The sequence below is a fragment of the Scomber scombrus genome, chromosome 6 (assembly GCF_963691925.1).
Source record: "Scomber scombrus chromosome 6, fScoSco1.1, whole genome shotgun sequence".
NCBI lineage: Eukaryota > Metazoa > Chordata > Actinopteri > Scombriformes > Scombridae > Scomber > Scomber scombrus.
Window position 1 is genome coordinate 19,878,405 of NC_084975.1, and position 23,392 is coordinate 19,901,796.

At 40.4% G+C, this 23,392-nt stretch overlaps 2 protein-coding genes across 6 annotated transcripts in view; one reads left to right on the top strand and one right to left on the bottom strand.

The window, feature by feature from the left end:
- Positions 1–14,207, top strand: part of ptdss2 (phosphatidylserine synthase 2) — a 261,708-nt gene extending 247,501 nt beyond the window's left edge. Inside the window, exon 14 of the transcript XR_009925316.1 lies at positions 14,195–14,207. The gene's annotated coding sequence lies outside the window, so the exon portion shown is untranslated. The remainder of the gene's footprint in view (positions 1–14,194) is intronic.
- mon2 (MON2 homolog, regulator of endosome-to-Golgi trafficking) overlaps positions 5,651–23,392 on the bottom strand; it is a 39,221-nt gene continuing 21,479 nt past the window's right edge. Inside the window, exons 15-35 of one of the 5 annotated variants that reach the window (XM_062420978.1) lie at positions 22,429–22,541; positions 21,627–21,731; positions 21,209–21,289; positions 21,023–21,096; positions 20,712–20,802; positions 20,251–20,352; positions 18,279–18,389; positions 17,206–17,381; positions 16,943–17,105; positions 16,071–16,364; positions 15,654–15,852; positions 14,348–14,991; positions 13,324–13,467; positions 12,380–12,397; positions 11,737–11,865; positions 9,216–9,406; positions 9,054–9,114; positions 8,847–8,970; positions 8,375–8,582; positions 7,141–7,223; positions 5,651–6,670 (exon numbers count right to left, since the gene is read on the bottom strand). In XM_062420978.1, coding sequence (XP_062276962.1) covers positions 6,507–6,670; positions 7,141–7,223; positions 8,375–8,582; positions 8,847–8,970; positions 9,054–9,114; positions 9,216–9,406; positions 11,737–11,865; positions 12,380–12,397; positions 13,324–13,467; positions 14,348–14,991; positions 15,654–15,852; positions 16,071–16,364; positions 16,943–17,105; positions 17,206–17,381; positions 18,279–18,389; positions 20,251–20,352; positions 20,712–20,802; positions 21,023–21,096; positions 21,209–21,289; positions 21,627–21,731; positions 22,429–22,541 — 3,275 coding nt within the window. In that variant the 3' untranslated portion in view covers positions 5,651–6,506. Of the gene's footprint in view, positions 6,671–7,140; positions 7,224–8,374; positions 8,583–8,846; positions 8,971–9,053; positions 9,115–9,215; positions 9,407–11,736; positions 11,866–12,379; positions 12,398–13,323; positions 13,468–13,496; positions 13,818–14,347; positions 14,992–15,653; positions 15,853–16,070; positions 16,365–16,942; positions 17,106–17,205; positions 17,382–18,278; positions 18,390–20,250; positions 20,353–20,711; positions 20,803–21,022; positions 21,097–21,208; positions 21,290–21,626; positions 21,732–22,428; positions 22,542–23,392 lie in introns of those variants that run through there. The other 4 variants (XM_062420977.1, XM_062420981.1, XM_062420979.1 and 1 more) reach the window with 4 other exon arrangements.

The following is a 23,392-nucleotide window of genomic DNA, read 5'->3' on the forward strand; positions in this document are numbered from 1 at the left end:
TTGTGTTTGTAAAAGGAAATCTAAAAGCTTTTTGGCACTAGAGCAACCTTTTCCACCTCCATTATAATCAAATGTTCGGTATTGATCAGCATGTTGTTTTCAGTGCTTTGATGTAGTCCTGCAGTTTTCATTGTAAACTGATGTTAGTGGGATTCGTTTTGGAGGCTTATACGCAAAACAACTAATTGAAAATACTCACAGGATTTTGAATTGTCTTCTTTAACGGGTGAAAATGCCTCAAATAGACGTTTGACCAGATTATGACAGATTCTGATACAAAAAAATGAGAAACTTGTCTTGCTGGAGAGGGGCAGGTTTCACTACAGGTTTTAGATATAGCCACACCTGAAACTGACTAATTAAAATCTCATTGTAACTATCAACAGCAGGTGAACAAAATCTGCCACTTAAAGCACCGCTATAGACTACATGATCTGTAATGGTGGCAATAACAGGTTACAATAGGCTTTTTTCATGGCATAAATTTGACTAGGAAAGGCATAGGTGTCATTTTTGACAGTAAAAATAGCTTTGTTCTATTCAAGAACCCCAGTAAGCCATGACAATGTGACAGTGAGCCAGCATGCACAATACCAGGACCATGAAACCAGAGCAGCTAAATGGGATTCAGTCATCATTGATTTAGCTTTTCCTACTGACACATGTCAAAATGTCTTCCATGAAAAGAGCCTATATGATGGATCCCTTTGTCTTTTCTTTCCTCATAAATCACTTTCTAAATCTTGTCTTGACAATAACACACATACGCACATATACATACAATACATACACATATATAGAGATATGAAATGAGAAAGGATATATATATATATATGCATATACATTGTCTAATCAGCTAGGACTGCTGGCACCTGAGACCAATTAATACACTGCAGCACATTACACATTAATATGTGCAAGCAATTTTCACTGTTTTATAAAAGCACACAAAGTCCTGTGACCACAAGTCCATTCATATTACATGTTTGAGATTGTCTTTAATACTCAATATATTTCTGTAAAAAATTGAGTTTTAATGTCAAAACATAAAGCTGAAACTGTTTAAAGACCTCATGTTTAAAACTGTTTAATTGTTAGTACGTGATTTTATTACTAACTTTTTTTCTAATTCATGACATCCAAACCCACAAGTGGAGACGGGAGCACGAGCACGACACACCAACCTAAACACCCACATATATTTGCCTTTACACACTCTCAGAGGATCATAAAGTGCTGTCGTGGGAGCCTCACACTCCTGGGTCCTCTGCAGGAGCTGGAGGGCCATCTGGTCCCCACCGGCCAGCGCTGCATCCTCCTCCAGTCAGGCCAGCACTGATCTGGCACTCCACTCCTACTCTCCACACGTGTGTGTGTGTGTGTGTGTGTGTGGTCCAGATTGCATGACGGCAGTGATGACAGTCATTCCTGTGGGTGGCTTGTTTTTCCAAGGTCACAGCACTCCCACCCCACCTGTGGATAGATCTGAGGAGATGCTGAGTGGGCCTGCAGTGAGATACTCATCTGTTGTACGGGAAAGGTGGCACGCTAGCTTGCTGCAGTACAGGGCCAAAGCCTTTGAGCCACCTTTCAGAAGAAGATTCAGTGAAAAGATACTACTTTTTTTTTCTTTTTAGTTTTCTACTGCATTCCAAACAGGATTGCAATTTATGATTATTGTCATAGATAATTTTTCCATTATTATTTTTTTATTTTTTTAAAGGGTCCATTACAATCTATTTAAGCCCAAGGTGACTTCACTTTCATAAAATTATCAAAACTGTGGGTTTTTTTTGTCTGCCTAAAGTCCAAAAACTAAATGTATTCCGTTTAGAATATAATATATAATATACTCATATTCATTTGTTGATCATTTTTCAAATTGACTCTACACTTATTTAGGATGTAGAATGTTGTGGAAAATTCCCATCACAATATCTCAGAGCCCAAGGTGTTATTTTCCCATTTCTTGTGTCGTTAAATTAAAAGCTCAAAATTAAGCATCTCATTTTTAATGATATAAAACTAAGAGGCTGCTTATGCTGACATTTGAGAAGCTGTAACTAGCAAGTGTTTGATCTTTACTGTTGACTGATCAAATACAGAATTTTTTGGCAATGCATTTTCTGATAATTAACTAATCAATTAATTGACTTATGGTTTCAGAGAAAATTCCAAACATGTTGCATTGCAGTGGCAGCATCTGTCTGATGAAATCATGGCACACAAACACAAAGGTTGACTGGCATGTCAGTCCAAAGGTGGGGCTGCTTCAGCAGTGCAGCTGTGATACCCATCTGAGTGGGTGGATTTTTCCACAGGGGGCTCTAATTTACTACTTTAGGGCTTCAGCAGCCTGAAGCATGATTTATCTGCGGCTCCGCTCAAATGAGTGCTTCGACACAAGATGGATGGGGAAGACATGGGCTGCATCTGCACTGCTCACTGGACCACAGGCTGGCTCACACTACAGTCAAGATATGATACGCTGTTTGGTTTTGCCCCGGAGACTGAATTACTTGTACTTGTTTCTTGCATGAGACAGACACTAATTTGACAACAGGCTTGACAATAACTACAAGCCTCCTCTGTGGTTTGTTTACTAGTCAGCCTGTTCTTTGAAGGAAAACAACTCCCTCGTTTGAACCTACGTGCATCTCTACAGTGAGTAGCTGGAGTAGAACGGATTGTGTAATATCAGCACAGATGCTAGTGGGCAGAACTGTGCCCTCAGGATGAAGAAAACTCTGCCTAACACACTATCAAGTGTGAACTCATAAATATTTCATGCAAGCCTTCTTGGAAGGTCAAACGCAGGATCCAATCTTCATTCATCCTATTGAATTGAATTGAATTAAATTGAATTGAATGAGTGAGCAGCGTGCCCTCATCTGGGCTGTGGGGGTCTGAACTTGAGACTGCAGCCCCTGCATGGTTTCATCGACCCAGCCTGCCTACCCCTGCAGCCAATCAAAACTCATTACCCATTCCGGTCCCCACCCCCATCACGAGACCCCTGACTGGCCATACTAATGTGATACAGAGCAGCCAGATGCTGTTGGGCAGCAGAGGGAGGATTTCAAAGGTTAACTCACAACGCATGACCCACATCAGCGCTCCGCTCCCAGACCTCAGCGAGGAAAACCACGGCTCAAACGCCTGTGGGGGGTTAGGTCATGTGGTTTGTCTGTCTGTGCTCTCTGCACACTATTCAGATCAAATACTGAAGCACGCACCATCCAGATTTAGCATAATAATCAGATTATTAGGTTTACAGTGCCAGCAGTGCTGTACAGATTTATGTCTGCCTTGCATATAAGAGGTGTTTAAGTGCAGGAGCAGTACACTATCTGCTTCAGTGTCTGATGGTATGCAGCATTATCAACAAAGGACGTCAGGGAGAGCCATAAAGCCAGCGTCAGTGTACCAGAGCAGATGTACTGTAGGATACCTCTGTGGGCAGCAGGAGCCACGTCACTGACCTACATGTTTCTACACAGCCCACTCCGCCTGAGGTGGTGGAAAACTATGCAAATCCATACGAAATATCGACTTCCTCGTGCATTTTAAAATGTGCATACCAAATTATACAAACTGGCATATCAGATTTCAAGCTAACACATGCAAGCTCTTTCTTGCATCCTGCAAATAAAACCAAATGCATGTTAATGAGTCAACATTTCATATCAGGGAGGTATGTGTCTAAAATTAACAAAACTGCATACGACAAAGTGCTCTTTTTTCCCCACAGTCATTAAACTATTTTATTGGATAAAACATGGTACAGTTCAGAAACGGCTTCAGCTAAAAATGCAACGCAACCACAAGCTTTTTACAATGATAATGCAGTAAAATCAAGCCCAAGAGGGTATCACGGTAGCTGGATGTAACACTAGCGGTGTGCATTACCTGGAAAAACCGTCTAACAGCGGAGTGAGCAGGGCTTTTTTCCTCGGCTGAAGTGAAGGCACCAGCACTAGCAAGGCAGTAGCTTGCGCAGTCATCTCCATAGCGGGCAGTGTCACAACCCAACCAACAGCACAAACTACTACCTCAGCCAGTACGTGGTCAAAATGCGAGAGAAAGAAAGATAGAGAGGGAGAGAAAAAAACAACGACAATAGAGAGAAATTATCGTAAAGCTAGAGCAATGCACCGTCTCGAGCGGAGCGACATTCCCATGCAGCCAGAGATGGTCCGTCCTCTCCCGTTTTGCTCCTCTTCTGTACAGACTTGAATTAAGAGGGAAACCCCGCCCAAGCAGACCTGCTCCCTTCGCTCCTCTCCTCCTCCTCCTTCTTCTTCTTCCTCCTTTCTTCAGTGCAAACCACACAATCCCACCACGGTCCTTTCCCCTCATATGACCTAGGCTGGAGGGGGGTGGGGTGGAGGTCTACAATATAGGGCTCGTGGACCTCCAGAGGACTCTGAAAGGAGGCAGACGGGTCCCCATTGCATGCAGGGATGGTTTAGTCTAGAGAGGGTGAAGACTGAAGAGAGGTCTATTCTGTTGGAAGTACAGGGCCCACCTACTGTACAATATTAACCTTAGGGGTCTACTCTTACCTTTATTCAAATGGAAAAGCCATAGCTAAGCCTCCATATAATCTTTATTTTTACCTCAAAATAAATACCTCAATAAAATAAAATATAAACCTCATCCGTATTTTGGGTATGATCAGTGAATTCAAAGAATAGTAACATGAGGAAAATCTTACTTAGTATACTTGAACAGTGAAAAGTGTATGTCACTTTACTGCAATGCAGCTTTTAAGATGGGAATCGTTATAATTATGATACCAATGTGATAATGTGTCCAATTCAAATTCAGTGTGGTTTTCATTGGTCGCCTCATTGTGTGCCAAATGTATAATTTGAGGTCTTGTTCATCATTTTAAAAACACATTTTGCTAATTTTCCCAGTGGCCACCTGTGGTATTGCAGAAAAAAATCCCTTTCGGTCCAAAAAGCAATTTCCCCACAGACCGCCAAATTGTTGACAGGACACCTCAAACTGCAAACAAGGTGAATTATGACTCTTTTTTCCCCCACCGAGGTTTAATATTTGTAAAACTTTCCTAGAGCCAAGAAAAGCTATTAAAAAAATCAGTGACATTACCACAATGTAAAGTCTACAGGCCAAGCAGGAACGTGGGGATGGGGCCAATAGGAGAAATACTACTGGGTAAATTCAGTGTGCTGCATACCCCTGGAAGTAAACCCAGAAGTTAGGAACTTTTATGGTGAATGCACCAGGCGAGATATTTTTACTGGATTGAAGAGGCACCATTTTAGGTCCGGCATTCAGCTCTTACAATTATGTCCATGATGTAGAACAGACTGTAAAAGCATGTTTTTGTCGCCACCTACAGGTAAAGACAGTACTTGCTGCTACAATTTAGACTTGTGCAATCTGCAGGCAACGTGTGTTACCGCAGCATTTCTTCTTCTTTTCGTTGTGTTTTTGTTTTTATATTTGTACTGTAATGATGGGGCCACCAAAGGGCCCGTGGGGGTATCTAATCTGATAGCCTTATACTAATTAATTAAAATGAGATTTATAGCCTGAAGATAACAGCTTTTAAGCATTTATTTGAGAGTGAATAACAACAAATTCGAACCAGGACCACCTTCATGAACCACCACCTTCATGAACCATAGGCTTAGGCTAATAGTGAAGGTGACATCTAATGAGGTTGAGCCAATATGAAAATGACATAACAGTAATGTAAGTAATGCATTTTAAATAAAAGTCAATGGACATTCTGGCTGAAAAAAAATGTTCATTTGAGTCTTTTTTTCCTTAGGAAGATAACATTTTGAAAAACACTGTTTAATCTTCATAAACAGATTTTGCACATATTTATAGTAAAGTAATGCATTATAATTGAGCCACACACAGCACTAAGCTGATTGTAGAATTGTCCCATTTATTTTATACAGACAAGTACATCCCTTCTCAGATGGCTGGTTAAAGATGACATGGAATGTTACAGTAAGATTTGTTTTCTTGCATAAAATCCTCACTGTTGAAAATGTTGCAAAAGTCTAAGTGTTCTTTTTAAGATCAATAAAGCCCCAGTTTTTGCTTTTTTTTTCTTCTCGTAATTACATCATCAACACTATCACCACACACTGTACATCGACTCGGCCTCATCAGAAGAATAAAACAAACTAAATCCAGAGGCAACACTGCAACTTTTTTTTTTTAATTTTTTTTTTTTTATCTCTGTAGTTAACACAAGAGAGCAGCCAGTCTGTATGAGAATGGAGGGGGCAGAGGCGTTATCAGCTCACATGAGAAGCATACAATGATGTGTATGAAGGTCACGGTCATCGGTGTGGTCCAAGTGGGCCTCGAATCTCTGCTCACCATGGGTTGCTTCATGTCACTGTAGATGGGGCTCACATGGAGTTCATGTCCATGCACTTGTGAAGCACGTGGGTCAAGAAGAGACATTCAAGATTTCTTCATTATAAAAAACAAAGAGCTGAGAGCGAGCCTGGTCAGGACTCTCCGTTCTGGACTCTGGAGATTGGTGGCTGCATAAAGTCTTTAAAGGGCCCTAGGGCTTCCTTCAGGGCTGAGCTCACCTCAGACGAGGAGCATGTAATGCACTCTACCAGCGTGGGGTACAAGGCAATCACCTGAGCCCATGTGTTGCCATCCACTGCAGGCAGTAAACAAAGGAATTGCAAAACAAGGGGGAAAATTACAAAGAAGGGTGGGGATGGGAGGGAAAGGAAGGAAGAGAATATGAATTGTGATAAAAGGCAATCAAAGAAATAATTTCCTTGATAAAATTCCCACAGGCAAATGGAAATGAGTTTTGCTCTCGATAAACGACCATGTAATGCAAACATCTTGAAGGACACTTCAAAAACGTAATTTCAGAATGTCTAACTTCAATTTATTGTGGTTTTTAAAAAAAATCTTGTAATTGACCTTGCTGGAAATGTAAACAGCTCTCCCAAGATTGGAGATAAAACTCATTTGAAAAATGGTCCCAACTGTACTCTGACACATTTATTTGAAATGAATAGATGATAGATGGCGGTGGCATCATTGTATTATTCTCTTTTTTCATTGTTTCACCTCTTTCCAAAATGTATGTAATCTTTGACATAGTTTGATACTCACCATTTTCTGGCTGTGTCTTTTTGAGGGAGTCCATCAAAGTACTGATAGCTTTCAAGACAAAGATAATCTCTGTCACTTGTTGCCTGAAAAGAAAAAAGACAAAAAGACCTTTATGAGCTACAAAGACATACATTAAAGCAGTAAATGCTACTAACAGAGGGTGGGTGGCGGGGAAAAAAAAGACAGCTCATCTATTGAGAGTTATTACACGCAACCTGAAAAATAAATTTTGGAAAGGTGTCCCTGAAAGAATAAGTTAAATAAAACAACAAGCCAACACAGAAAGAAATCAATCTAGTTTGTGAAAATGGTGACTTGATGTCTTGTAAAGCTGCCATTAACATGCCTACATAGAAATCAAGCTTCATCTTCTCATCTCTATGAAGACAACAGTGAGAAAATTAACCCGTGTGCCTATGATAATACAAGGAATGCAGTTTTAATGAGTGAGAAAAACTGAAAAAAGCGTTGTGATCAATCAGGAGAACCAGAGAATACAGAGACTCTACCTAACTAAATCAAGATCTGACCAGTGTGGAAAGTTTACAGATTTACAGCATGTAAACTCAATGGTGTATCAAAGCAATATTATTGTATATAATTAAAATGATGCATTTAGTGTGCATTCTGCTGTTTCCTCCCATCTTAACATTTCTTCTCATTAAGTATAACACATACGGTTATATGTTATATGTTACCAATTTCATTATGAAACCATTGATTATTTTTCATGTTGTAGATATTTTCTCACACTTTACATTCATACACATTGTATTTCACATATCCTAGTGTTGAATGTTGTTTGTCTAAATTTGCAGAACCTTTCATTCACGAGTATATTATATTTTTCTGAACTCCCCTGCCCATCCCTTGGCCATTTCTGCACTAATGGCATAACTTCCCTGTGGGCATGATTTAGCTTTCATCATGTTTTGAAGGATTAAGCGTTACACCCAATCCTAAAATGTGGTGCCAGTGTGTCAAACTGGATAAGTACAGTTGTTTTATGTTGTTAACAAAAGAGAAAAAGAAAAAACAATGCATGCATGGATGAAGCTGGGGTGCTCTTGCGTTGCTAAATGTCTTAGTGGTTAAATCCTAGCACTAACAATTCCAGTGTTCATATCTGAAATCCTGATGGGGCTTTCTGTCTTAAAAATGTGAAAAAACACAGGTTTTTGCCAAAGTTATGCACCATAGTGCATTTTACTCAGACATGTACAGAAAAATGTACCTGGGCAAAGGACAACGTCCACTCAACCTCTCATCCTCTACATAGCGCCGGAGAACATCCTGGGACCTCTTGAGGAGCACAGAGAGTGCCATGCGTGAGATGTAGCCCTCCTGTGGGGTTGACACCTTGTTGCTGAAAGAAAACTGCAGCAGCGTCTCAAAGCAAACCTTGGAAAACTCCTCCCTCATCCGAACATCGATTTCTGCCTCTGTCAAGAGAAGGCAGTTTCATTTTAGATTTTAGATGTTTAACTGACGCTGCTATCCGAAGTGATTTACAATGAGTCAACAGACAGGGTGTCTTGCTCAAGATAAGACAGAGCCACAGGGAAGGCTTTTGCAATATACCTAAGACTTAATGGTTGCAGTAGGATTCTAACACTTGGCCAACTTGCAGTTCCATTAGTGTAAGATATACAAGTAAACAACACAGCTGAAGTCAAACAATTTTAGCTGCCAAAATCACATCTTACCAGTGAATGAGGGAGACTGGGAGTGAATGGAACCTTTATTGAGCATAGTCATGATCTGGCCAACAAAGTCTTTGGGGATGAAATTGGCAAACGGTAAAATCTCTGTACTGATCAGCTGGACCACCTAAAATAAAAAGAACACAATGCTGATGTGGGCAAACTCATAAAATCACATTGACAGACTGGATGGCAGAAACAAGCACTTACCTCTACATCAACAGCTTCATTCTTCTGAAATTCCTGGATGGACAGGTTATCTGGAGGTGTGCTAAAAAAACAACAACAAAAAAATGCCAAAACAATAAGTTTGCTAATCAGAACATTTCAAAAACATTTATATATGAAAGTGCAGACTTTCTAAATTCGTACCTTTTGGTAAAAAGAAAGTCTTCAAAGGCATTGGCCAGCTCTGGCCACATAGTGTCAAACTTTCCAGAAGAGGCATGCTGACGCGCCACAGGCAGTCCAATAGACAGAACCTTGAGCAGAGAAGAAACGGCAAGCTTCCAGGTGCTCTCTGATGGACAGGCATACTTCAAACCCAAGGGCATTCTCAAGGTCTTCAGGAACGAGGGAGACAGGGAGGAGACAGCAATAGCAATAGATCATGAGACTGAAACACAACAAGACTTCAAGGTAAAAATCACTAAAACTAACTGCTGTACTGCGAAATTCATTTGTCGTTTCTTTCACACTGAAATGCAGAGACTCATTTTGCAGGGTTACAAGTCATGAAGTCTTAAAGTTAACATCAAGGCAGTATTTCAAGATATTTTGCACCAGACTGAAGTCCTATTCAAGTTTCATTCCATAAAACCAGAAACAGTTATAGACCATCTTTTTTGACAAAGTCTTTTCAGAGAACAGCTGGGTTCCCAAAGGTTAGGATTTTACAAGTATTGCCTTCTGGTTCTGGAGTCAAAAAAAGGGTGGGGCTGAGAGCTGGATCTGTCCATGGGGAACCTTCTCAATAGTTCCTTGGCAAATTCACTCTCTTCAATTTGGGGTTTTCTGTAACCAGACTATGGGAAAAGAACAGTCAAACGCAGGTGTCAAATTGTAGATAAAGGCTGAAAATGATTTGGTTTGCATTTAGAAACATGTTGCTGACATCAACTGCGGGCATCATCTTAGCTGCTGCATGCAAGATATTTTGAGATTCATACTGTCAAGGTTATAGATAAAAGTAAAGTGCATGTTGCCCGGAGTACACTCATAAGACTTCTCATACAGTAGCCAGCATTAAATGGTAATTTCAAACAATGATTTTAAAGGTTATAAAGCTCTACAAAGCTGAGACAGAAATGCAGAACCAAATAATAATTCACTGTAGGTTTGTGATTCATTCATAAAACAAAGATGTACCCTCAAATCAATTTAAGAACAGTTTAGGACAAGGGAAGGACATTTATCTTAATGTGTTAATGTTCAAAGTGAAGTAAGGCATTGCTGTTGGCTTCCCAACTCATTAAAAAAAAGAACGAGAAAAGAGAGAAGAGAGAAGAGAGGAGAGAGAGAGAGAGAGAGAGAGAGAGAGAGAGAGAGAGAGAGAGAGAGAGAGAGAGAGAGAGAGAGAGAGAGAGAGAGAGAGAGAGAGAGAGAGAGAGAGAGAGAGAGAGAGAGGTGGTGGTTGAGCAAGCTAGAGAGTGAATGAAGAGAGGGAGCAGTGATAGAGAAAGCAATGCCAATGACTGAGAAAAATAAAATGTAAAAATATTTTCTGATTGTTTGACAGCAGTTTCATCTAGAAATAACCATTAAACAATCAACAGATGTTATACTGAGGATACACTTTTAGTTTAATTTTCACTTTCTTCCTCTGCATTTCACCTTTTCATTCATTCATAACATCTAAATCATGCAGCAGTAAATACAAAGAACAGGACCAATTTTATTTTTATCTATTGTTTAAAAATTGATTACATTGATTTTTTTCACAGTTTTGGAGCATTACTGTCTTTCAACATAATAGTCCTAATTTTGTCCCTGATGGTGTTTTGTCCCGATAAACTGTTACACTCTAAGTTAGGATTTCCTCCTCTCCCTTTGTTATTTTCCTTCATTTCTGCAGCTACTGCCAAAGAATGTGACATAAAAGCAGACATACAGTATGTATAACACAGATGCACAAATACACATGCATAAGCTGAGAAACAGATGCCTTCCCTTGTCTTGTCATGCATAGCTAGCGGCTGAACCACAGACCTAACAGACAGCCAGGAACTATTTAAAATGAGATCACTGTGATTACCTCAGCAAAACATTTAAAAAAAATAAAAAAATAATAACACAACACAAGGTTTAGCATAATTTTATTTTACCATTGGCGTTGCTCATTTTATTTCTTGTCATATAAGCTGCACATAAAGATTTAAGATTATATAATATTAATATCTATGAAATTGAAGTACCTGATGATGTCTGTTCATGGAAATGCTTTGATCAATTATTCTGCCTCCTGTATGTATACATGCTGTTGCTGGAGGAGGATTTGACTATCTTGTATCTTGATTTGACATATGTGTTGTCGTTTCCTCATGTGTTAATATTGCATCTCTAAATGCTTCCATCATATTTAAATTCCTCATGGGTCTAATTTGCATCATCTACCAGGTTCCTCAGATGCAATGGAAACACAAAGAGGACGGCACTACAGGGACTTTAAAGTTCCAATCTTAGACCCTGGGATTAGTTTTTTAGACCTTTTGGTGGAAACGGGGCTTAAGTGCTACGACATTGGTAATGTGTTTGAAGAGTCATAGCAACTGCATTTTAGCTCAAATATATTTTAGATTTTCACAGCTTTTACCGTATTGGACAAAATTCCATACATAAATTAGAAGTTTTTGCAATCATGTGAAATTTAAACTCCCCACCCTGATGAAAATACCTTGATGATGTTCTGCAGAACCTTCTCATTGATGACAGCTTTGTGGCATGCTGTTTTGTGGTACAGGTCCACCAGCACCTCCAAGGAGCGCTCAGCAAAGGGCACATAGTTTAAGGCAACCCATTCTGCCTGTAGGAGCAAAAAGATACAAGAGAAAAATATTCGGGGTGTTAGTAAAACTACTTTTATGAACTTTTGGCAGAGCCACATTGAAAGCTATTTTAAAGGCACACTTTGTATGAGCACACAAGTAGCACACAAATTTATTTCAAACTTACAGAGGCAATTAGTCTGCTTTAGGTTTTTGTTAGGCTTGTATGGAAGCTGAAATGGTATAGCCAAACAAATGACTTTGAAACTACAAAGTGTGTCTTTAAGAATTATAAACTGAACCACACGTGTGCATATGAACGTCACCAAAAACACAGACTTAACTGAAGATGAAACTGCACAGGGGCTGTGCACACAAAGGCATATAACCACCAGTTAGTGGCAGGCAGAGAGGGGGAGCATGGAGTGAGTGAGAGACGTAGAGAGCCTACCATGCAGTGTGATATCTTATCCACCACAGAGGGTAGGCTGTCACCATTCAGCACAGCTTAGTACAACTATAGAGGGGGCTGAAGGAGATGATGAAACTCACCGGTGCAAACAGCTGGATCTAAAATGGTTATCCAGTGAGTAGTCCCAAGAAACAGAGTGAGAAAAGATTGCAATTAAACTGGTGTTGAAATTGTATCAAATTTGCAGTGGCTTGAAGGTTAAATGAGATTTTATAATAAAGAGTGGTTTAGGGGAAAAACACTCACTCCTTGCAATGTGGACATTTGAGGCAATCTGACAACTTTGGATTAGAGCCAACAAGGCAATAAAGACCACCCGTAACATCTGTTTGGCCGGGTGGGAATTTTGCTTGAACCCCTTATTTAAACAATTTAAATAGATTCAGATCAACAAAACTGTCCAGTCCAGTGTAAGGCTGAGTCTGGGCCCCAACTGCAGTCAGGATTTGAGTGTGCATTGCTAACATTTATTAGCATGATTGTACCAGCCTGCCGGTGTTAGACCAAGAAAGCTGTCAGCATTCCCCACAGGCATAGCACATGCTGGATTCTATGACTTCATGAAAAGCTATGTGCAAGTTTTCCGGAGCAACAAGGTGCAAGACAGACAGTGATATGAGAACATTGTGAAATGGTTCCTCTGTTCTAAAGAAAAAAATGAGAGATGTTTGAGGTTTTACAAATGAAGTCATCTTGCCCAAGATCACTGAGTTCCAATGAAATGCATTCGTTTTTTTGTGGTTGTTCTTCAGATGAATTTGAATTGTGTTTGAACATAATAGTAGCAAAACATTTCTCTGGCCAGCTGCCAGCAAGAAGAAGCATGATGGAGGGAATATGAGGAGAGATATGGCTTGAGGCAACTAATGGGGGTCCACAAGAATCTATCAATCTCATGAAGGGCTGAAATGGCATGAAATGGCTGTAGAATGAGTAACAGCATACATTATACAACGTTTTAATGAAACAATTTGTGAAAGGAAATAAAAACAAAGCAGTTAAGGGCCAAATCAATTTCCCGTACCTGGTTGTATTTGGCATTGGCCACGTGTTTGGTTTCCATCCTGCCGTACTGAGGAGGCTTGCAGGAGAACTCCACGAAGAGTAGCAGCTGTTCGAAGATGGCCGGGTACATGACCTGCAGGTTCTCCGGGCCCACACAGATGGCCTGCAGCAGGGAGGGAAGGGAGGAACAAACACTGCTGACATCCACCACAGGACTGCATATTGCATAATTTAGCAGACTGACACATTGTTTCCTGGGCTGAGTTGACACAAAATGGGAAGAAATAACTTTTGGTAAATAGGAAGGCATTTCTCAAGACTGTGTTTATAGATTTATGGCAGAGTGGAGTTACTGTAGGAAGTCAAAGATTCAATTAAAATACAAGGAAGTCTAACATTCCAAATACAAATATATCAACCCAGTTAAAGTGTAAGAGGCTGTGAGATATTATGGAACCAAACCTTGGTGTTAGTTGATGTTGATGGAACTGCACTGGAATCAAATTCAACCAGCTGGGTTGTGGTCATTGAATTGGAAATACAAAAAGCACGGCTTAAACGATGAGTTGATTAATTAATTAGTCAGCCTCAAGAAAATTCATTGCCAACGACAATGACAACTGGTGAAAAGTGTATTATCCAGAAAAAATGTCAAACCTTTTCTGAATCCAGCTTTTCAAATATGAAGACTTCCTGTCATGTTTATATTATTTCAAAAGGAATATCTTTTGGTTTTGGAATGTTCAAACAAAACAAGACATATGGAGATGCCACCTTGACTTCCAGGAAGCTGTGGGCACTTTTCATAATGTTAAAGTTTTGGTGTATATACAAGATAAACAACACAGTAAAGCATTATGGCTCCCACATAATACCACAGTTTTTACAAGACAACATTTCTGTTCTTACTTGTTCCTTATCTTGTTTGTATTTTGTGTGACACATACAATTAAATCTAATATTTATATATAATATTATAATATTGATATTTCTTGTCTGATAACCATGTTTTTGTTTTCTGACAAAAAATTTCCTTTGCCCACCTTCTGCAAAACATCCAGAGCAGTAAGCACAGCTTCCTGAAGGCTGGTGAGCACCGCCTCAGTGTAGGAGGGGAGGATGAAGGGCGAGGCATCACTGCTGATAGGCACAGACACAGCCCCATGGAGGATGACTCCCAGCTTCTTCAGATCCTCCATACTGAAGTTGGCCTTAATATGCTGGTAAAGTGCTGGGAATATCTGGATCAATGCAGTGAGGAAGGGCTGGCTGGGGATGAAGGAGAGCTTCTCCGTCACGCCACTAGGCGGTCTCGTGCTGTCAGTTCCCGTTCGATACCACGTGTTCCACGCAGACCACCACAATGCTGAGTCCTCTAAGGCTGACTCTTCCCCTGGTGGAGGGGCCTGCAGTTCAGCGCCATTGTACCGCGTTAGCCGCTCAACTAGTGAATCTGAACGCACCAGAGGTCTGCCAGGACCAGATGCTGAGAGGGGGTCAATGAGCACCGGGGGAACACCCATAGCAGCAAGTGCATCACCTGCTTTGTCTGAGTCTTTAACAGGTGTGACAATCTGTAAGATCTCTTGAAAGCTCTTGAGGGCAGCCAGGGAGACTTCGTTATTCTTGCTGAGAGCAGCCGACTGAATGTGGTTCAGCAGCACCTCCCAGGCCTCAAAGAAATCACCTGCAGATACACGAAAAATGAAGGAAGTGTGAAACGGTCAATGAGTTCAAAGAGGCAACATATTTGGAAGTACAACCAGAAGTCACAAATAATTTCCTGTGATCAAGTTTTGTCAATATTACTTTGAGCTTATTTTCATCCTTGGAGGTCCACGTAGTAATACAACATGTCCAGCTATTGTTGTTCATTGTATCTAGGTTTTATGAAAGAAGGCTTGTAACTGATTTGTGTAGTGTGTGGAGTAGGCTGCCAATGTGTTGTATATGAGTAATCTATTGTAATTTGGCACTAGCGATCAGAGGGATGAGAGCATTTAATGAGGAGTTTGTGTTTTTATCATTCATATCTCTCTGGAATATTAATCCTGTCCACATGGGGCTTCACATGACTTAATGGGTGGTAATATTCCAGTAAAAACAGTAGAGCCAGGACTATAACTCTTCTGGAACAGATTTATGAATACATTTTAATATGTAATTTTCATTTGTTACTGTGAAAATCAGTGCGACTCAGATGTCTCTGCGAATAATAAACACTGCACAGTTAGCCAAGACTTCTGACTGAAGTTTGACTGACTGTAAAATCCACACTACAAATGTATCATGGTTGTCTCTATGTATGTACAACAGCCTCAGAATCACAGCAGATTACATGTGACATACCTAACTGTTGGAGGAGATACCGTCTCGTGTTAAAGATGCGTGCCACCCCAGCCAGAGTCAGCACCCATGTCTCCGCCCACTGTTTTTCAGCTGTGTCTCGTGAGTGGTGGATGAGGATGTTCCCGCCACCGGACTCAATCTTCTCCTTGTCTGCTGTGGTGGACGACGTTCTCACACAATCCAGCAGGTGGAACAGTACCTAGTGGTGACACCAAAATACTTAAACCACCGGCCAGATCATCAAAGCAATGATACTCCAAAGAAATCAGAAAGTATAGATGTAGAAGTAATAATACAAAAGGAGCATTTGATTTACACAGAAAATGTAGAGAAATAATACATATCTTTTGGATAAACGGTAATGATAAACAGCCACACTCATCCACTGTAATCAAATCAAATATTCTTAGATGCTACCTTCCAGACCACAATATGCCATGTTGGCTGCTGCAGCAGGGTCCCATGGGCAGCGATGGTGGAGAACAATGTCTGCCCGGCGCTTTTACGCACAGCAGGCCGTGGATCCACACACAGCTCACCCAACTTGGCATACAGGCACAACCACAGGCAATCGAAGGGAGGGGCAGGGTGAAAGGGCCTATTCAGGGTTTCTCCCTTCTCTTGGGCCTGCTTCTGCAGAGCCTCCTCCTCCCTCCCCAACTCCTGTGTGATGGCGTCGCCCCTTTGGAAGAAGTAATCCGAAATGTTCCACTGTGGGTAAAAAGGAAAGTGGGGTAGGAGAGTGGGGGCAGAAAGTGGAGAGGGAGGTTGGTAAAATGCTTCTGGAGGTTTTGCGATCCTATTAGCATAAAGTAATCTCACAGGAACTGCCACACTCCAAGAGAAATAATCCTGCAGACCACAAATCAATATCAGGTTTTGCATGTCCTGAATACTGTGTAGAGCATCTTTGAAATGTCAGCGGGGCAGTTAAGTGCTGTTAAATTGGATATAAACATAATGCAAAACATGGAATTATGGGATATTATAAATGTTTAATCATATTAAACATATTATGGTTAAAAGTATTGGAAAAAGAAAATTGTCCAACCTGTCGCTCCTTTTAAAACCAAAATCATATTAACATACTTTACACCTGTGAACAGACCAGCTAAATCAAAATATTCTACTGGTGGCAACTAAAAATCTAACGTTTTTCAGAGTATCTTGGCTATACATTTTATGCAAGTGTAGAGATTTGGGTTTAGCTTTAGGAAACCTATCTGTGTGTCTAAGTAAGACCCTTCAAAAAAAAAAAAAAAGGCCACATCAGAAGATCCGTAACTCACCAGTAGGCCGATAGAGGTGAGGCTGATGTTGAGCTCCTGGTTCTGCAGGCCGAAGCTGCCAGCTACATCCACTACGATCTGGAGGCACGTGCAAGGCATGGTTGGCAGGAAGTCTGTCACCACCAACTGCAGGCACTGGAAGGCTGTTCGGATCAATGACTCGCTGAAGGGGAACAAGACACATGGGGTGCTTTTGGTTAAGTTTAGTTTCGTTGAATTATTACAACAAAAACTGGACACTGCTGGCTCATTTGTGCTCTTACCCTTGATCATTGCGGATGGCTCCTATGACGCCCAAGACGAGGGGCCAGCCAGGGCCCAGGCTGTCCCCCTGGCTCTGTAGGATCTGCAGGACACTCTCCAGCTGTTTCTGCCGGATGTCTGAGTGCAGCACGTTGGACAACTCCTTCAGGGGGTTTAGTAACAGGAGCTGCAGCCGCTTAGAGATACAAACAGGGAAACAGTAATGAACTGGCAGACTGCAAAGCTTAATGTTGGGAACATTTCAGTGTGGGACAGTTCAGTTATTTTTAATCCTCTAATGATCCAGGTTGATCATGAGGGGAAGACATAGATTAGCAGGTCTAAAGAAATCTAAACAGTCTAAAGAAAGACTGTTGAGACATATGATTTAAAATAAATTAAATAATCAATTTAAACTTATTCTATAAATCAAGTGTTGCCAGTACAGATGATTTGATTCTAAAGTTTGCCTGCAAAACTCCAGTTGTCTGAGTACCATGAGTAACAAATTGAAAGAAAAAGCTGAATAAATTAGTGTATACACATGTAACACATTAATGTATGTGTAACATACTAAATGACCTCTAACATTTAGTTTAAATCTTGCCCACACAACAAGAAGGCCTTGAGGAAGTCACTGTATTGTGCGTTTCTACAGGACAGCCATTCTTTTTATGGCTCTGTGCAGTTCTATGCCCTCTGTTAGATAAGCTGTACAATTCCCTTTTATCTGCCTGAATAAGGTGAAGGTCACAGACTCTGTGCTTGTGAGTGACAAGATAAAGTGTCTGTGACATTTCTGGTTTTTTTTTTTTTTTTTTTACATTTTTTGCATTTAGAAGACACTCTTATCTGTCATGACTGACACTGCAACAGTGGAGGAGATTTCTATCAGTGTTACAAACAACCAATATTTAGGAATGAAACCTCAAGAAGCTAAGCCTATCAAATACTAGTGTGTCCCTACAATGTTCGTAGGGACACACATAAGTAGATAAGGAGCAAAGCAGTGACATTTTTTGTTTTGTGCTTCAGATTTTTTGATACATACAGTTTCCTCAAGCTGTCTTTTGTCTTTCAATTAAATAGTTACCTGATTTTGGGCCAGGGGAGGGTCATGTTTGTAGGCCAGGCCAGCTTTGATGAGCGCAGTCAATGCCTCGGCCCCCCATTCTCTCATTCTGGAGTTTGGGTGCTGACAAACCTGCAGGACACATCACATATACACACAAATGCAGACACATGCATGCAGACACATATGCGTAGAGACATCAGACAATAGAAACTGTGTGTTTGCAGAATCATCTTTCTTTGTGTGTCATTTCATTGCTACTGCAGATCAGATGTAGAGGCTGCTAAGAACAGTATTTCCCAACAGTGCTCACAGTGGGTGTGTGAAACAAGTGGGTGAAATAAACCACAGACAATGTGTGATAGAGACTGGGATCCCCTGTGATAATGGATATGCTGTGACAGACAGTGTAATCACAAAAGCTAGTATAGATACACATGGAGACGCCAGGCTCAGCAGAGTGAGGTATATTCGGCTTATTGAATCCCAGTAAAAAAATCTCATCTTTTTAGTTAATCTGTGATCCAAATTGATTATTTCTGGTGTGTAGTAAGGCTTATTGAAAAGAAATTGTATCTACACAACATAAAGACATACTACTAAGTAGATTGCTGTACTCCGTCTGAATCACAATGGTCCATGTGTATCTATAGAATAATTTGGCTTCCAAAGTTCTGCATGATGATTAATGCCTCACATTATAAACGTAATGTTTATCATAATATAATTCATTTGTAAATAAAGACATAATTATGGTAAAAAGCACTGAATATGAGTTTGAACAAGCCCGCAAAGGAAGATAGGCAGCATTTTATCTGAGCATAAAGTGTCCTTCGCAGATGAGGCTTTAGATTCTGCTTCTGTGTCAAATCAGAGCTTCACATTGCACATTATGCACAAGAATGTAAGATCAAACATTGGTAGCGGTGAAAACACACTGTGGACACATTTTGACATAGCGACCTCTCAACTCCAACATGTTGATGCCAGACTGAGAAGGAGAGAGAACAGACTGGGAAGAAAAGAAAGAGATGGGAAAAGCCAACGATTATTGGAGGAGGGAATATGAGCTTACCTTCTGCAAAACAGACAGGAGTGCAAAAGAGAGGGGAGATAGAGAAAGAAAATGTGAAGAAAACCTCCAAACACACACCTTTACACACATATAAAAGAGAGTCCTCTTACAGATATAAGGAAGTTGCTTCCAACAGCAGAGACAGTAGTGTATTAACCCCATATCTGTTAGTCACTGGTGCCAGGGCTTAACTGTGTCTGTGTTATCTCCTCAATCCAAAAAGCAGCCAAAACATTTGAAAAATGCTCCTTTCAAATATTTTGTGGATATATTATATCATCAGAATATATATCATCTTTTATCACACACTCTTATTCTAACTTTTTTACTGCATGACTAACTTGCTGGACTGGAGCCATTTCTGTGTGTTGCTGCTTGTACAGTAGCTATACTTCCAGTTTTACTTTAAGGGCTTTTGTGCTCCATTTCTGCAGACTTGGGCTGGGTAAAGTAAAGCCAAAATTATACTTTTCACATCTGCAAGCACACAAGGGTTCACATGATGTATATTTCATCCTAAGAGGGCGTACACATAGTTGATGAAATATACATCATGTGGACCCTTGTGGACCTTTATGGACGTGGAATGTGAAACAGCGATTTACCCCAAAACTGTCTGGCAGAAGAGGGCGAGTATTTTGACTTTATTTTTAGCTTCTATCTTTCATTTTATAGAAAGTTTGATTTCAAATTCTCATTTTGTATCCAATTAGATCATCAGTATTGGAAAAAAGTGACTATTACTGTTAAAAGAATAGTTGACTGTTACAAAGTGTAACAACTAAAATAAATTGTCCTTTTTAAGTAAGTGCAAGGAAATTATTATACAACCTTGGTTGAAAAAATTTTCAACAAAAGTGTTCAAGAGCAGAGCTTTTTATATGCACTTTGCGGGCTGTAGCTCTGAGTAAATGTTACCTCTAATAAGTGGCCAGTCAGGGGTCTCCACAGGATCTCTATACGATCCATGTTGACTAGGCCAGTCTCCAGCAGCTTGGCCACCGCAAACAGAGACGGCTCCTGAAACCAAAAGAAAACAACCCTTAGATGAATAGTGGATACCTTGTACCCTCACCTTGCTGATCAAATGTGTTTGTATAGGCACAGTGTAAATCCAAGTTTACAAACATTAGCTAATGCTGCGTAAGATCACATGTTAGTCATGTACAGCACTATAGTCGACAAAATCAGTAGATTGCATTCATGATAGTGTATTTGTGATGTTGGCCTAAAGCTGCTGTACAAATACAGTTGTGTAGATGAGATGACAAGCAACACAACATCCAATTTCTCCAATTATTCACATTTGAACCAAAACCAAATTCAAAAACATAAACATTAATCAAATGTTACTTGATAATGACATACAGAAAGCTTACCTTGTTGTTTCCATAAGCCATTTCCATGGCTTCCAGGGAGAGAGAACACAGCGCGTTGATCAGGTGATGAAGGGAAACATCATCCAGATACCTAAATTACACAATAAAACATACATATAGGATCTGCATACTGTGCATAAAATGGGAAATTTTGAACACTAAGAGTGCAGACTTTTAATGGAAAACATGAATTAATTGAAGAACTTTATGAGAGCTACATTTCTTATAGAAAACTGGATAATCCTAGAGCATAGTGATCAGTCACTGGAGTTTGTATATTGAGTGTTCACAGACGAAACAATGGTCCTTACTGGGAGCTCTCGAATAGTCTGGACAGGATGTTGGAGATAACGGGTAAGTCTGTCATCACAGCTGTGGTCAGCACCTATTTCGATTAAAGACAAAACCACAACCAGTTAGCTCATCGCCCTCAACAGTGAGGAACGAAACATACAGTAAGGTGCATGCTCAACATATACTTTTTCTCAAAAACTCACCGTACTCGGTCCCTCCACAGCTCGACCAGGTTTCAGGGCACCGCCTACCCCTGGCTTCAGCCCCAAGATCCACACTAAGTGCTGGGAGAGAAAAGTGAGAAGCTGAATGGTAATTCAAAGGACACTAAATCATCTAACAAGGTAATGAAATGTAATAATGCAGTTTATTCACCAAAAGTGAGAAGCAAAAGTAGATTAGAAAGTATCAAATTCAGACTCCAAATCAGCTGTTGTTTGTTATACAGTATAAGTGCACATTTGTGTAAGTGTAAATGTAATTTTGCCTTATTACAAGAGGATGCGTTTTTTTTAAATTTGTGTGAGTAAGAATATAGCCTGGCATTGTGCCCTGCCTTACCAGATAAACAAGTTAGCACAAATGTTTGTGTACATGTGTAGTGCCAGGTGGTAGCTGTACCTGTAGTGTAGCAAGCACCAGCTGCCAGGAAGTACCCAGCACGGCCCCGTGGCAGTGGGCTAGGTTCAACAGGGTTCGCATACACTGGATGTTCTTGGCAGTCAGCTGACAGAGAGAAAGAAAGATGTATTATAATATATTTTATTGCAAATCACAGCGTGTAGAAAAAGCTCAAATTTCTATCTTAGTACAGTACATTACATCCCTGTAACACTTGAAAAAAATATGCATTTAAAATATAGGTGAATACATAGTGTAAAAGCTAAGAGCAGATCTTTAACAGAGCACAAAAACATGTTTGCTTTGTTATCATTTCCAATTACTGCATAATCATTCCAGGTTAGGGTCACGGTCACAGCCCATGTAGTAATACATGTTATTGCCCCCAAAGGAAATTTAGATGCAAAGGTTTGTTTGACCTGTGTCTGTATACGTTATCTGAATGGTCCCTTGAGAGACAAAGTGTGCCTGTTATTATGTGACCGTTATTATAAAGTGGGGTTGTACAAATTATGGATATTAATTACATGGACAACAGTCAACAAATTGCACTGAATTTTATTTTACCTTTGTGTCTATGTGTTGTAACTGCTCAGAGATGTTAGAAGAGACAGGTATTTGTTTTGGGTATGAATTTTATGTTTGAGTGATTCTATAGCTTAAAATTAAAGGTAAAACGTTCTCCTTTCTGGAAATGATGGTTGTTGATTTGTCTTGAATATACTTATACTTCATTACCTGCACATACTATAGCCTCTTTATAATTGTTTGTGTGTGTGTGTGTCTGTGTGTGTGTCCTTACCACCACAGTGCCCTGGGGCTGGGCAGTGAGTGGCTGCCCCACAGCCACCACCTGCTGATGAGATTCACTGGAGGGGCTGATAATCTGCACACTCTGGCCCTGGATGGAGTAGGCTGTGGAGAATACACATGTGCAAACAGACACTCACATATGTGTAGGATTTAGTCTTTTGATGACAGTCAGTAATACACAAAAACAGGTTTTGTAACAAGCTTACGACATGCTAGAAAAGCTTTCTTAATTAACTCCAAGGCAAACATCTATCGTGGGTTGAGACCCAATTTACCAGCTTTATCTCCACAAGCTAATATGCAAAGAGTGAATGTCTGAGCGGTTTGTTTGAGAGCAGCTGTGTGTGTACTTCTACATTCCCCAGACACAGTCTCCTTGGTGTTCCTAATTAGAAGCCACAGTGATGGATTAATGCAATAAGAGTGGGGTGTTAGGGACAGGCAGAGTGCCAACAGTTTACATGTTAAGCTTACTTTGGCAGCATGCACATCTAACCATATGGGAGATGAGAAGCTCTCATTAATTTAACATAAATGTACATGACCAGAGGCCTTTCCTCGGGGTTGCACAAGGACACTTTCAGCTGTGTGTGGTGCAGTTATATCAGCGCACCTGAGGGTCTGTATTCACTGTGTTTTCTATGCCATCTTAAATTCAGTTAGTTGCCTTTAATTCAGTACGTCATGACCTTGTATTGCACGGTGGGTCGGTTTCTGTCTCGATGAATTTATTAAGCGTTATCCTGTCAATGAGATTATTGATCATTGCACCTCTCCAACCTTCTGTTTGTTTGTTTCACAAGCACATGAGCGCCTGAGCAGTGTGTCCTTCTCTCTTCTCTCCCCTATTTTCTCCTCCTGTCCTCTCTTGTCTCTCATCTCTTGCTGGACCAGCACCCATCCTGGAACTGCTCCACTTCCCTGGCTGTCAGTGCCATTTCCAGAGGTTTTGG